Genomic DNA, 14,423 nt, shown 5'->3' with positions numbered 1-14,423 from the left:
GGTGGGTGATTATAGTGGGGACAGAGGAGAGAAATTAAAAAGATTTTTATCATACATATCAATATTATTTGAATAATGGCAAGCAAGTAATATATTTAACATTAAAAGTATTTTTAAGTTATGTTAAAAGTAATTTTTTTAAAAAAAGATAGGAAAACTCTATACCATGCAAACCAAAAATCAAAGTACCATAGTACAAGTAGGGTGAGCAAAAAATTTATTGCCCAATCTAGTACATTTTTAAGAATGTAAGAGGAAGGGGGCACCTGGGTGGCTCAGTTGGTTGAGTATCTGCGTTCAGCTCAGGTCATGATCCCAGAATCCTGGGATGAAGTCCCACATCGGACTCCTTGCTTGGTGGGGAGCCTGCATCTCCCTCTGCCTTTGCCTGCCACTCTGCCTGCTTGTGCTCTCTCTGTCTGACAAATAATTAAAATCTTAAAAAAAAAAAATGTAAAAGGAAGCTAACCAATAGGCTGCCACTCTGGTACAATCAAGATTGGTCCCAGAAAACTGGGGTGTGTGGTCACACTATGAATAAAATAAACTTCAGAAGTATTATCAAAGATACCAAAAATATTTTATTTCTTTTTTTTTCTTTCCTAAGACTTTATTTAAATTCCAGCCAGTTAACATACAGTGTAATATTAGTTTTAGTTGTAGAATTCAGTGATTCATCACTTACATATAATACCTGGTGCTAATCACAAGTGCCCCCCTTAATACTCACCACCTGTTTAACCCATCCCATTGCATCCAGTAACCATCAGTTTATTCTCTATAGGTAAGAGTCTGTTTCCTGGTTTGCCTCTGTTTTTCCCCATGTTTGTTTGTTTGTTTCTTTAATTCCACATATGAATGAAATCAAGTGGTATTTGTCTTTCACTGAATTATTTCACTTAGCATAATACTCTCTAGCTCTATCCACATTGTTGTAAATGGCAAGACTTCATTATTTTCATGGCTGAGTAATATTTCTCTGTGTGTTGTGTGTGTGTGCATACATGTGTGATCCATATAAATCACATCTTCTTTATTCATTCAATAATCAATGGACAGTTAGGCTCTCTCTATAAATTGGTTATTATTGATAATGTTGTATAAACATCAGGGTGTATATATCCCTTTGAGTCAGTATTTTTGTATCCTCTGGATAAATACCCTAGTAGTACAATTGCTGGATCTTAGGGTAGTTCTTTTTTTAGCTTTTTGAGAAACCTCAATACTGTTTTCCAGAGTGGTTGCACCAGCTTGCATTCCTACCAGCAGTGTAAGAGGGTTCCCCTCTCTTTGCATACTCACCAACATCTGTTGTTACCTGTTTTTTATTTTAGCTATTCTGACTGGTGTGAGGTGATATCTTATTGCAGTTTTGATATGCATTTCCCTGACTTTATCAGGGAGTATCTTCTGCTTGAAAAGTTGAGCATCTTTTCATATGTCTGTTAGCCATTTGTATGTCTACAAAGAAGAATATTTTATTTTAATAAAAAATTATTGTAAGGAAATATTCACATACAATATATGGCAATATTAATGTAAAAATTCTTATAAATAAGGCAATCTTCTCTTTCACTTCTGCCTTGGAGAAAGACATATCTTACTGTATCCTAAAAGTAACAACTTTAAAAATGCACTTGAGATTTTATTCCACATGGCCTCCTCTTAAGACTCAATTTTTATTTAATTAGTTATCTATTCTTTTCCTTGAAACACTGGCTTCTCCACTGAAAAATTCCCATTATATAACAAACATTTCACTTAACTATTCCAAAAGAAAGCAAATAAAGCATTACAGTTATGGAAAGGACTCTGGAGTTAGATGGCCTAGGCATAATTTTTAACATTCACTAACTGTGCCTTTGGACAAATTACTCTGTCTCTTTATGCCTCCATTTTTTCCTTTGAAAGAAATTGTGTATTATATCCCAGTGTAATAATGGAGTAATAATAGCAGTGAATTCAAAGGCTCTTTCTGAGAATAGGAGAGAGAAGTAGTTAAGCTTTGTGTCTTTTACAGAAACACACATTCAACACCATGATTCAAAGTATCACAGGAGTACTTGTTGATCTGTGGATCTTCAGTAACTAGAGCCACACCGGAATCTTGACGTTGGTTAGAAAATATTGTTAAACTTTAAAAGTCAATTATATCATCATTATTACTAAGATATGATTTTTCTCTACTTTTTCTATAAACTTTCTTAGTATTGCCTCAGTGCAATTAAAATTGTTTCTTCCTCCTCCAATCTACGGACTGTGACTGAAAGTGCAACATTGTATCTATAGCATGTTTGCATGCTAGTGCTTGCCATAGAGCCAAATAAGCTCTAAAAATTCCAATGGGGAGAGGGGGTGGATACGGGTAAGTGTAGTCAAAGGTACAAAATTCCCATTATATAATTAGTAAGTCCTGAGAATGTCATGTAAAGCATGGTGACTATAGTTATTTAGTGCTATATTGTATATTTGAAAGTTGCTAATAGTGTAGATCTTATAATTTCTCATCATAAGAAAAAAATTTTAACTGTATAGTGATGGATGTTATCTAGACTTATTGGGGTGATCATTTTGCAATATACACAAATGCTGAATCATTGTTGTATGCCTGAAACTAATGTTACATGCCAATTACATCTCAACTAAAAAGAAATGTCTGGGGCATCCATATGGGTAAGGCAGGATTGGAATGTATGCTGAGCCACTTGATGCAACTTTGTGTGGCAAAATAATGTTGTACTCCTACGTTGGTATTCATCTTATCTAAATAAAAACCACTCTGGGTGGAAAGACCTCATTTAGAAACACTTAGATTCTTAACTAGTTACCATGGCTACAAGGCTAATCATAGATGTAGTCATTAGATGATAACATATTAATCTTCTGTTGATTCCCTATCTATCTTAACAACCCTAAGAAACCAGTCTCTAAAAAGTTTACTTTGCAAACTTTGTTTTCAAAGGATAGGTGTATGTATGTGTCAATATAATATAATATAATATAATATAATATAATATAAAATAAATGTAATTATACTATATACAGTGTTACTATATTATATATTACATACATTATATATTACATTATGTACATATATTAATATAGATAGTGCTACTATAATTACTATAATCAGGGAAAATATGTATGTATATGTATGTGTTTTGAAGTTTTTATTTTAATGAAATCCATATTATCAATTATTTCTCTCATGAATCATTCCTTTGTTATTTATTTAAAAAGTCATTACCACTGATGTTGAGCATCATTTCATAAGTCTATTGGCCATTTGTATATCTTCTATGAAAAAATGTCTCTTCATGTCTTCTCATATTTTAACTGGATTATTCATTTTTGGGTGTTGAGTTTGTAAGTTCTCTATACACTTTTGTATTAAGCCTTTATCAGGTATGTCATTTGCAAATATCTTTTCACATTCTATAAGTTGCCTTTTAGTTTTGTTGATAATTTCCTTCACTGCGCAAGAGGTTTTTATTTTGATGAAGTCCCTATAGTTTATTCTTCTTTTTGTTTCCCTTGCCTCCAGAGACATATCTATTAAGTTATTACAGCCGATGTCAAAGAGGTTACTGCCTGTGTTCTCCTCTAGGGTTCTGATGGTTTCCTGTCTCAATTTTAGGTCTTTCAACCATTTTAAATTTATTTTTGTGTATTTTGTAAGAAAGTGGTCCAGTTTCATTTGTTTCCATGTTGCTGTCCAGTCTTCCCAACACCATTTGGTCATCAGGGAAATACAAATCAAAACCACAATGTGAGATATTACTGGCTAAAATCAACAACACAAGAAACAACAGGTGTTGGCAAGGATGCAGAGAAATGGGAACTCCTTTGCATTCTTGGTGAATACTTACTGGTTCAACCACTATGGAAAACAGTATGGAGGTTCCTCAAAAAGTTAAAAATAGAGATATCCTATGACCCAGCAATTTCCCTACTAGGTACTTACCCAAAGAATACAAAAATACTAATTCAAAGGGATACATGCAACCCAATGCTTATAGAAACATTATCAGCAATAGCCAAATTATGAAAAGAACCCAAATATATATTGACTGAAAAATGGATAAAGAATATGAGGGGGGAGGGTGTACATACACACACACACATATATAATGAAATATTACTCATCCATAAAAGAAGAATGAAATTTTGCCATTTGCAACAATCTTGCCTTTTGAAAGTGGATCCTCTAGTCCCAGTCAAGCCTTAAGTGATTATAGATGTGGCCAACATCTTAACCACAGCCTCATGGAAGACACAGAGTTAGAAGTACCTAGTGAAGCGCCTCCCAAATTCCCAAACCATAGAAACTATAGAGTAATAAATGTTTGTTTTAAGCTATTAAAGTTTGTAATAATTTATTTTGTCATAATAAATAATGAACAAATGGCTACCAGAGGCTTATTCTCCTCATGTTGAAACACATGAATACAAGTAGGCAAATTCAGTTGGGCAAATACATCTCAAACCTCTGCTGTTGTCCAGTTTGCAAATAGCCACTATCCAAAGCATGGTCTTTTGGTCAAACTCAATACCAACAGTCATGGAAATATTCTCCAAAGGAGGCTATAGGTCACTTAACAGATATCAGGTTCAAATCTTTAGAAATTCATAGGGAAGAGGAGTCTTTACAGATGTTATTAAGAATTTTGACACAAGATTATGTCTTATGCTTGAGCAAAATGGCCATCACAAGTGTCTTTGTAAAAGAAAGCTAGGGGTGGGAATGCAAACTGGTGTAGCCACTCTAGAAAACAGTATGGAGGTTCTTCAAAAAAAAGTCCCACTTTGCACTACTAGGTATTTACACAAAGGATATAAAGATACTGATTCGAAAGGATACATGCACCCTGATATTTACGGCAGCATTATCAACAATAGCCAAGGGCTCCAGGGTAGCTAAGTTGGTTGGGTGACTGCCTTCACCTCAGGTCATGATCCTGGAGTCCCAGGATCAAGTCTTCCATTGGACTTCCTACTCAGTGGGGAATCTGCTTCTCCCTCTGACTCTCCCCTCTCTCGTGCTCATTCTCTCTCTCTCAAATAAACAAATAAAATCTTTTAAAAAATTAAAAAATATGGCCAAATTATGGAAAGAGCCCCAATGTCCATTGACTGATAAATGGATAAAGAAGACACATACACACATAGAATTATTATTCAGCTATGAAAACAAACGAGATCTTGCCATTTGCAATGATGTGGATGGAGCTAGGGAGTATCATGCTAAGCAAAATAAGTCAGAGAAAGATAAATACCATATTATTTCACTCATATGTGGAATTTAAGAAACAAAACAAATGAACATAGAGGGGAAAAAGAGGCAAACCAGGAAACAGACATTTAAGTTTAGTGAGCAAACTGATGTTTACCAAACTGAGGTGGGCAGGAGGGGGGATGGGTTAAATATGTGACAGAGATAAAGGAGGGCACTTGTGATCAGCAACAGGTATTGCATGTAAGTGTTGAATCACAAAATTATGCACCTGAAACTAATATTACATTGTATGTTAACTAACTGGAATTTAAATAAAAACTTGGAAGGAAAAAAAGAGAGAAAAAGGCAGAGGGAGACATGACAGACACATAGCGAAGAAGGTGATAGAATTTCAGACAGAGACTGAAACCATGTGGCCACAAGCCAAGAAACACCAAAAAATGATGGTAGCCAACAGAAGAAAGAAGAAGCAAACAAATGGATTCTCCCCTAGATTCTCCAACTGATCCCTTCCTTTCAGATTTCTGGCATGCAGAACTGTGACTAAATAAACTTCTGTTTAAACTTTGGTAATTTGCCACAGCAGCCCTAGGAAACAGATATATCCTCTGATGGGGTAGAGGGAAGAGTTGAATATTGGCTGAAAATATTATCTAATTTAGTTTAGCATCCCTTCAAAAGATAACCAAAAAATAACATCTATACCCCCAATGTTTATAGCAGCAATGTCCACAATAGCCAAATTATAGAAAGAGCCCAGATATTTACAGATAAATGAATGGATAAAGAAGATGTGGTATGTGGTGTCTGTGTGTGTGTGTGTGTGTGTGTGTGTGTGTGTAGTATTACTCAGCTGTACAAAATAATGAAATCTTGCCATTTACAATGATGTGGATTGAACTAGAGGGTATTATGCTGAGTGAAATAAGTCAATCAAAGAAAGACAACTATCATATGATTTCACTCATATGTGGAATTTAAAAAAAAAAAGGAGCACAAAGGAAGGGAGGGAAAAATAAAACAAGATGTAACCAGAGAGACAAACCAAAAAAGACTCTTAACCATAGGAAACAAACTGAGGGTTGCTGGAGGGGAGGTCGGTGGGGGGATGGGGTAACAGGGTGATGGGCATTAAGGAGGGCACATGATGTATATTGAGCATTGGGTGTTACATACAACTGATGAATCACTGAACTCTCTCTGAAACTAATAATACACTATATGTTAATTAATTGATTTTAAATTTAAAAATATATATAACCTTGGGGCGCCTGGGTGGCTCAGTGGGTTAAGCCGCTGCCTTCGGCTCAGGTCATGATCTCAGGGTCCTGGGATCGAGCCCCGCATCAGGCTCTTTGCTCAGCAGGGAACCTGCTTCCTCCTCTCTCTCTGCCTGCCTCTCTGCCTGCTTGTCATCTCTCTCTGTCAAATAAATAAATAAAATCTAAAAAAAAAAATATATATATATATATGTATGTATATAAAACCAGAAAATTTTTAAAAACTATGCATTGATACTACCAAAAGAAATGGGCAAATGAACATGTAAATAAGCAAATGAATACATAGATAAGGAAAATGAAGAATTCAGATCAAAGATCAATTACCTATGAAAGCAGTAGAAAATGTCAAATTTTTCTTCATAACACTGCCTAAGAAACTGAAGTAAAAAAATCTAAAAAATAATACAGTGTGAGGAGAAGAGATAACAGAGAAAATGAAGGTGAGCTCTTTGGATTTAGGGGAAAAATAGAGAATAAAATGAAAACCATAAATAAGTGCCCTGTTAGAACAGGCACATGGAAGACATGGTAGAGAAAACCACAAAATATGAAATTTTAAAAAAATCAAAGACAAACATATAAAAAGAAAAGATGAAATAGAAAATCCATTGTAAACACAATTAGTGTTTCTGAAGAAGATACTGTTAAAGGTGTAACAGAAAAAATTCAAAGAAGAAATCTATACTGAAATGAAAGACATGTTAAGTCTACAGATTGAAAGGATGTTATGTATTTTTAGAGCAATTTATGTAACACCATGTTTTATACTGGAAAATATTGCAGTTCGCAGTCATTGTGATCCTGGCTTTTCTCTTTTGATTTTCCATATCCTTATTAAATATGATGAAATCTTCAAACATGTCATGATGCTTATAAGAAATTATTATTGGTAAAGTAAATCAAGTAAAGTGACTCAAGAGATGGATATCTAAGGTTCTCTTCAACTCTGTGATTCTATTAACCTTAGTCTGAGCCATCCTTCTCACCAGGCTTGAATAAAAACAGTTTCAGAAACTAACTGTAATTGGCACTCATATACCTGTTAACATATTCATAAAAAACACTGAAGCCAATAATTATTACCTCTATAGGAGTCAATCTTTTAGTGTAGAATAAATCTTTATATACTGTAGCAAACAGTATATATATATATATATACACTGTAGCAAACAGCATACATTTAGCAAACAAACCAACTGGCATAATATTATCTTTCTTATGTTGTACATACATATAACAACATATGACTACATATAAATGAGTCGTTTTTAAACTCATTGGAACAAGGGCTTAACCAAGTGGTTTTTCATATATTTGTGTGCCATGCAATTTGTTAAAATGATCCAAGAAATGAGTGCTAATTCTGTGATGTATTTTTGTATAATAATTTTGATAAATTGGAAAACATGCACATTTGTCTATCTTCTTTTTTTCCTAATGTTTCATATTTTTATTTAAATTTCAGCTAGCATGCAGTGTAATATTAGTTGCAGTCCTTGGAATTTAGTGATTTATCACTTAATAAAACATCCAGTACTTATCACAAGTGTATGATGCCTTAATGCCCATCACCCATTTATCCCATCGCCTGCCCACCTCCCTCTATCAACCCTCAATTTGTTCTCTAAAGTTAAGAGTCTCTTTTATTTTTTTTAGTAATGGCACAGCAAAAATGAAATACTCCATGTTTTATCAGAGAGAAATGTATATATGATTTATTGGGGTTTTTTGAAGTTAAATGGAAATCCATAGGAAGATAATTTAATAGGAAAATGTTAATTCTTCACTACCTCTTCAGGAGTGTGTATAATAGCAACATGAAGTTAGTTATAGGAAAATATATCCATTTGCACCTAAGATATTTGCAGTATGACTGGGGAGGTTGGTACTAACAAATATTTTGTTTACAAAGCATACTTTTACAAAGGTAAGAAGTGATAGAAAAGTGTCCAAGGGATGATGCAATATCTTCCCTTTATATCAAATGGCACAAGAAACTGAAACTGTTTCTTTTACTCCTCGGGCTTAGTAGGGACCATGCACACTGACTGATAGTAAGTGTCCAGTGGTTAAATGAATGTTCACACACTCATTCCTACATAAAGCAGATAGTAAATACAATTAAAGTCAGGATAAACCCAGAGACCATTCATACTTTTCACTGGTGACCAGGGTAATGCACATTTTTCTGAAAGGCAGGTGAAGACTAGAACCCCAAGACTAAAGCTTGCCATTACTCCACTTACCCTGTTTCTTTGGTGACAACATACAGGCTGTGATTGCTTCAAGTACTTCTGGAAGCTCTGATAGCATAGAATTGCTAGTTTGCTTGACAAAACCAGTCTAATCCTGTGTATAAGAGAATCCGAATCCTTAGGAAATTCTTCCTAATACCTCAACTAAATTCCTGATTTGGGTAATCCCCACCTTCTACTACTACATTCCTTAGAAATGAAAAATTAACATGGCTTGTCTGCCTTCCTACTCCTACATAACAATACACACACAGTCAATCCCATTGTTTATTAGCAAAGTTCTATCTCAAGCATCCTAGACAAATTGGGTTAGTAAAAATGCTGCAAAATAAATTTCAGCTTCACTCTCTCTGTCAAGAGGTTTTCTCTTATTCTTATGTAAATTCTTTTTGTTGCTGTTTTGTAGTGGCAGGAAATTGGACTGGAGAACCTCTTAAATGCATCTCAACATTATGATTTCAGAATTTATTGTGCTTTGTCTACATAGTATAACTTCTAAAATAGGCACTTCTATTTCCCCAATGAACCAGAATCTCACAGTGACTTCTGGGATTAAATTAGGGAGTCTGGGGAAGCTCTAAATATGTGAGGGTTTGTGTCTATACTGGTTTATTCTTTAACTGTAGAAAACTATTCTTTATGCCTAGTCAGCTGAGCCATGCTGAAGTTATTTTCCTTAAAATGCACATATTAAAAGCAAGTATTATAACGTTGTTTTTAAAATTGCTACATATTAGAAAAGTCCCCAATTTAACCATACTATTATATAATTACTCTTTACAGGACACCATGATAAAAAATCGTACCAATTGCCCGAGCAATGAACCTAAAGTTTTAAAAAAACATGCATGTGATGATAATAAGGTAATAATAATTTTTTGGGATTTATATGTCATTTAAACTTGATTTTATAGAAGTTTGTATTATTTGTTAAGTATTAGATAATTATATTGATTATATTAATAACATAATCTTTTCATTTTAACCAGATAATTCTCACTGACCTATTAAATTATACTATGGTCTTCTTTTATACTTTGATTTTATAAAAAATCCTATGTTTATTCAGTAAATATTTTTTTCTATTTTAGCATTTCAGTTTTCACTTTGGAAAATGCTAGAACTGCTGAATTCAAAGATACACTTCCCTTATTTGTGACATTTTTGTGCAGGAAAATCCTTGTTAGAGTGACTGCTTGCACACACACACAAACATAAGTCATGGGAATAATTTACTTTTAGGCCTTTGAAATTTCTTCCTTCAATATTTGCTTATCTTCAAACAACGACTGCTTCTGGTTGGTGCAATACTACAATTTACAAAACTTACAACCAAATTTTGTATTAGTTCCTTCTACAGAAACTAGTATGATATTCAGTCTTTTTTAAACTCACAGTAGCTGAGTTAACCTCATAGTATCACATTATATATTCATAAATTCTTTTTATTCTAATTTCTTACTTTAAATATTTGAAAGGCTTGTTTGAGGTGAAAAATGGACCTTTTTTTTTTTTTCTAATTGCCAGCTATTCATCCATAACTCAACAGGTACAAAAATAATAAGAAGAGAAACCACATACCTTCCACTATTGTCACCTCCCGAAGCCCTCTCCTTTGGTTGACTCATTTAAAATGGAATAATGCTGTTATAGGTTCATCCATAAGTGATAAGATCATAAATTTATATTATGAAGAAAGGAGACTTCAAAAAGACAAATAATCATTAAGGCAAATTCTAGGCACTCCAGATTGTCACTTAGGAGCTAAACAGTTTTAGTCTAGTTACTTGTCAGTCATGTGATTAACCGGAATAGAAATCTGGGGCGGAGGTGGGGCATTATTTGGCAATACCTTTCTGGCTTTAGGCTCCTTATAAAAGCTTATCATTTTTTAATATTTTGTTTGAACCACAACCCTTCTGATTTTTTTTTCTGTAATAGGAAGGTATATTTTTATATCGTGCTGCTCACAAGTTGAAGCAGTTTGTGAAAGTGAATGACAGTGAGGATTTCAATCTCCACTTATTAAGAGTTTCACAGGGCACATTACAATTGTTGAACTGTACCCCCAAGGTAAGTTGTTTACTTTGAACAAAAATATCAACTAGTCCTGTGATAGGATACTATAATTCTCTGGTGATCATATCTGGTATCATAGAATTCTGTTTATCATCACTTAAAGTTGAAATATATTTACTCAACTCTAGAAGAGGAAAGTCTTAACTAGGAAAGCACCTATTCTTTGCTAGGGCAAATAGTTTACAGAAGCGGAGTAAAAATAAGGAAGTGCATACATCATTGCTATAATAATGTTGGTGGAGGTTAATGTCATTAACTTGGGTGGGAATGGTGAATTTTTACCTCTAAAACTCATTAATAATTTTTGTCCATAGATGTACACATTTATAAGAACTCATAGCCAATAAAACAGATAATCAAAAGCATTTAATATCTTTGTATGTTAAAACTTCACATGTTAAAATATATATATATATATATAAATACATATATGTCCAATTTTTAAAATTTTTTTGCTTCAATCATTTTGTTAAGTATAGGGCTAATTTTCCCTACTTATCTTCTACTGGTTATGAAATATAAGCAATAAAACAAAATTTGGAAGACACAATCTTGATACTAGGCCACAGTTTCTTTATCTGCAAAATGGAGAAAAATATAATATCTACATTACAGGATGGTGACAGGGTTAATTAATTGGCATAATTCATGTAAAGTGCTTAGTACTAGAAAGGTTTCAATAAATGATATATTATTATTACCACTATCCTCCTCTTCAGAAATTTTTACCAATGGCCAGAAAAGCCAAAAGGTTTCTTATGATTTCTTAAAAAGAAATTTTTAACATTTTCATGACATAAAAGTGTTCCTATGTGTTCTTATTTTTTAATACCTATAGTTGTCCACAGGCGGTAAGATGGTAAGATTATCCTTGAGCCTTATTGAGAGCGATGAAAATAAAGATGATAGAATGTGAACCACTTCATTTATCATTATATTATCTACTTGATGCAAGCCAGTCTCTTCTTGGTGTTTTGGATTCACCAAGTTTATTTCCAGTTTTGACCCCTTACTTATGTTAGTCTTCTATATGAAATTTCTTTTTTTTTTTAATTTTTAAATTTTTTATAAACATATATTTTTATCCCCAGGGGTACAGGTCTGTGAATCGCCAGATTTACACACTTCACAGCACTCACCAAAGCACATACCCTCCCCAATGTCCATAACCCCACCCCCCTTCTCCTCAACCCCTCCCCCCAGCAGCCCTCAGTTTGTTTTGTGAGATTAAGAGTCACTTATGGTTTGTCTCCCTCCCAATCCCATCTTGTTTCATTTATTCTTCTCCTACCAATTTCTATTGTTCTCTTTTCTATAAATCCATAAGAGATGAATCTCTAAATTTTACACCTGAAACCAATTTTACCATACATGTTAACTAACTTGAATTTAAATAAAAACTTGAAATAAAAAAATTTAAAAATAAACATCCTAAATTGTTAAAAAGAAAAAGGAAAAATAACCTGTCTTGCTTTTTCCTTTTTCCTGATATTCTATTTCTAAATGAAATTATTCTTCCATACTATCAAAACTGAAGATTCTCTAATAGATTAGATGAATTTGACAGCAATTTAAAATTTAGCCGTGAAAATAAAACAAAATAAAATTTAGCAGACATTAATAAAAGGAGCAATAGACAATTAATATTCAATATTATCAAAGTGACTTTGTTTTTAAGGAAGGAATAAAGCTACCTTCCCAGGGTGAAGTCCAACCCACTAAAAACTTGGTGAGAATAATTGTATAATTTTCTTTCTTCATCAGCTTTTTATTCAACTTAATTCCTTTATGTTTCCCTTCGAATTTTTTTTCCTTTTCTATGGTTCATTTTGAAAACAATCATTATATTGTTAATAAAAGGAGATGGGATGTACCCCTTAGAAATTGGATTCCTTTAAGCTACAGTTTTTAAAGCCGCTGCTTAATTTTTTTTTTTTTTTAGAGTTTTATTTATTTATTTGAGAGAGAGAGAGACAGTGTGCGGAGGTAGGAGGTGGAGGAGAGAATCCTAAGCAGGCACCACATGCAGTGCCTGAGCTCCATGCAGGGCTCCATCTCACATCCCTCAGATCATGACCTGAGCCAAAATCAAGAGTCAGACACTTAACCAACTGAGCCACCCAGGTGACCCTTAAAGCCACTACTTTAAAATGAAAGAGGCGAGGGGAAATATCAGAGCACCATTTTTTTTTTAATAAAGCAACAAAATGAGCACATCAATAGGTAATGAACAAAAGACATGAGCAAACCACTTCTATAGGAGCACATAAACTAGAAAACAAGTGTATGAAGAAAGTAGCCATCCTGGTTAGTTAGCAAACCTTCAGCATAACCTAACATGATGGAAATTAAAGTTTGAACACTTGAAAATGTGTATTTTTTTCAATATAATTTTAAAATTTGTTTTAATATCTTTTTCTAGGAAGACAATAAATCTGTAAAGGAACAGAGAAAACAGAAGAGCTTGTGTTCCCTAGGGATACTACTACAAAAAATAAAAACTTGTTGGAATAAAATTTTGAGGGGCTCTAAAGAACATTGAAAAATATGGAGTGGCAATATAAAGACATATGAACTTCACTTGTATCCTTCAAGAATATATCTGCTCATAATGGGGGGTAGAGGACCCTAGAAGTTACAGAATGCATCCTGGTAAAAGCGGATTAGAGCAATTGAGTAATTCATACCGTAGTACTAGAAGATGGATGTAAACAGTGTAAACCAAATGCTGCAATCGATAAACCTTCATATGTTTTTGGACATAGAGCAATCAGTATTAATTCTGTGATTTTTTGCAAGACAATCCAAGTAAGGTATTAAAGGCAATAATACTTCTAAAAACTGTCTTAAAATTCCAGAAGAAGACATGTAAAATCTGTGAAGTATATAAAGGTTGCAGGAATTAAAAATTAACATTGCTTTATTATCCAAATAATTTTGTGCACCAGCATGCTACAAGAAGAGTGGAAATTGTTGTCTTCTGTGCTGGAAATGTTTCAGAGTTAACAAATGTGGGTAATGCCAATGAGAGTAAGGGCTAAAGAAGCAGTATGGAGTCCAAGATACTTCAGTGAGATTAAGACATGTAATTAAACTTGAATGCATAAGACAGTGCCTTCATTAATGGTATAGCAAATGTTTTAAGATGACCATAAAGAATGATTTCACAAAATAGAAAGTCACCTGTTCTAAGGATGCCAAACCATAATGCTGAGTTACTTTTGTCATTTATGTGTAATAAAGTTTTTCTAAATGAGTTTGCAATTTGGGAAGTATATTTTTAACAGAATAATATATGTTGACCTTTTAATTAATGGAATGTATATTTAATTTTGACACTATATGTATTATATAAAAATATTTTCATACATATTACAAACAAATTGCTGGCTTTGGATAACATTTCTCCTTTGATAATAAATGACCTATGTAATAACACTGTCAGATTCACTTCATGAATTTTGAAGGATTTTTAAGACAAGATTTTTAATACTGTACTACTATTTGAGCTCTGTCATTGAATATGTGACTTTAAACCTTATTACTCAGAATGCACATGAGACCAAAACT

General features: G+C 33.3%; 1 protein-coding gene across 1 annotated transcript in view; it reads left to right on the top strand.

The window, feature by feature from the left end:
* Positions 1–14,109, top strand: part of IL7 (interleukin 7) — a 44,938-nt gene extending 30,829 nt beyond the window's left edge. The window contains exons 3-5 of the mRNA XM_059394758.1: positions 9,558–9,638; positions 10,716–10,847; positions 13,276–14,109. Coding sequence (XP_059250741.1) covers positions 9,558–9,638; positions 10,716–10,847; positions 13,276–13,395 — 333 coding nt within the window. The 3' untranslated portion in view covers positions 13,396–14,109. The remainder of the gene's footprint in view (positions 1–9,557; positions 9,639–10,715; positions 10,848–13,275) is intronic.
* Positions 14,110–14,423: the final 314 nt, after the last annotated feature.

The sequence above is a fragment of the Mustela nigripes genome, chromosome 3 (assembly GCF_022355385.1).
Source record: "Mustela nigripes isolate SB6536 chromosome 3, MUSNIG.SB6536, whole genome shotgun sequence".
Lineage (NCBI taxonomy): Eukaryota > Metazoa > Chordata > Mammalia > Carnivora > Mustelidae > Mustela > Mustela nigripes.
Note: the sequence above shows the minus strand (reverse complement) of the source record. Positions and strands in the feature narration are given on the sequence as shown.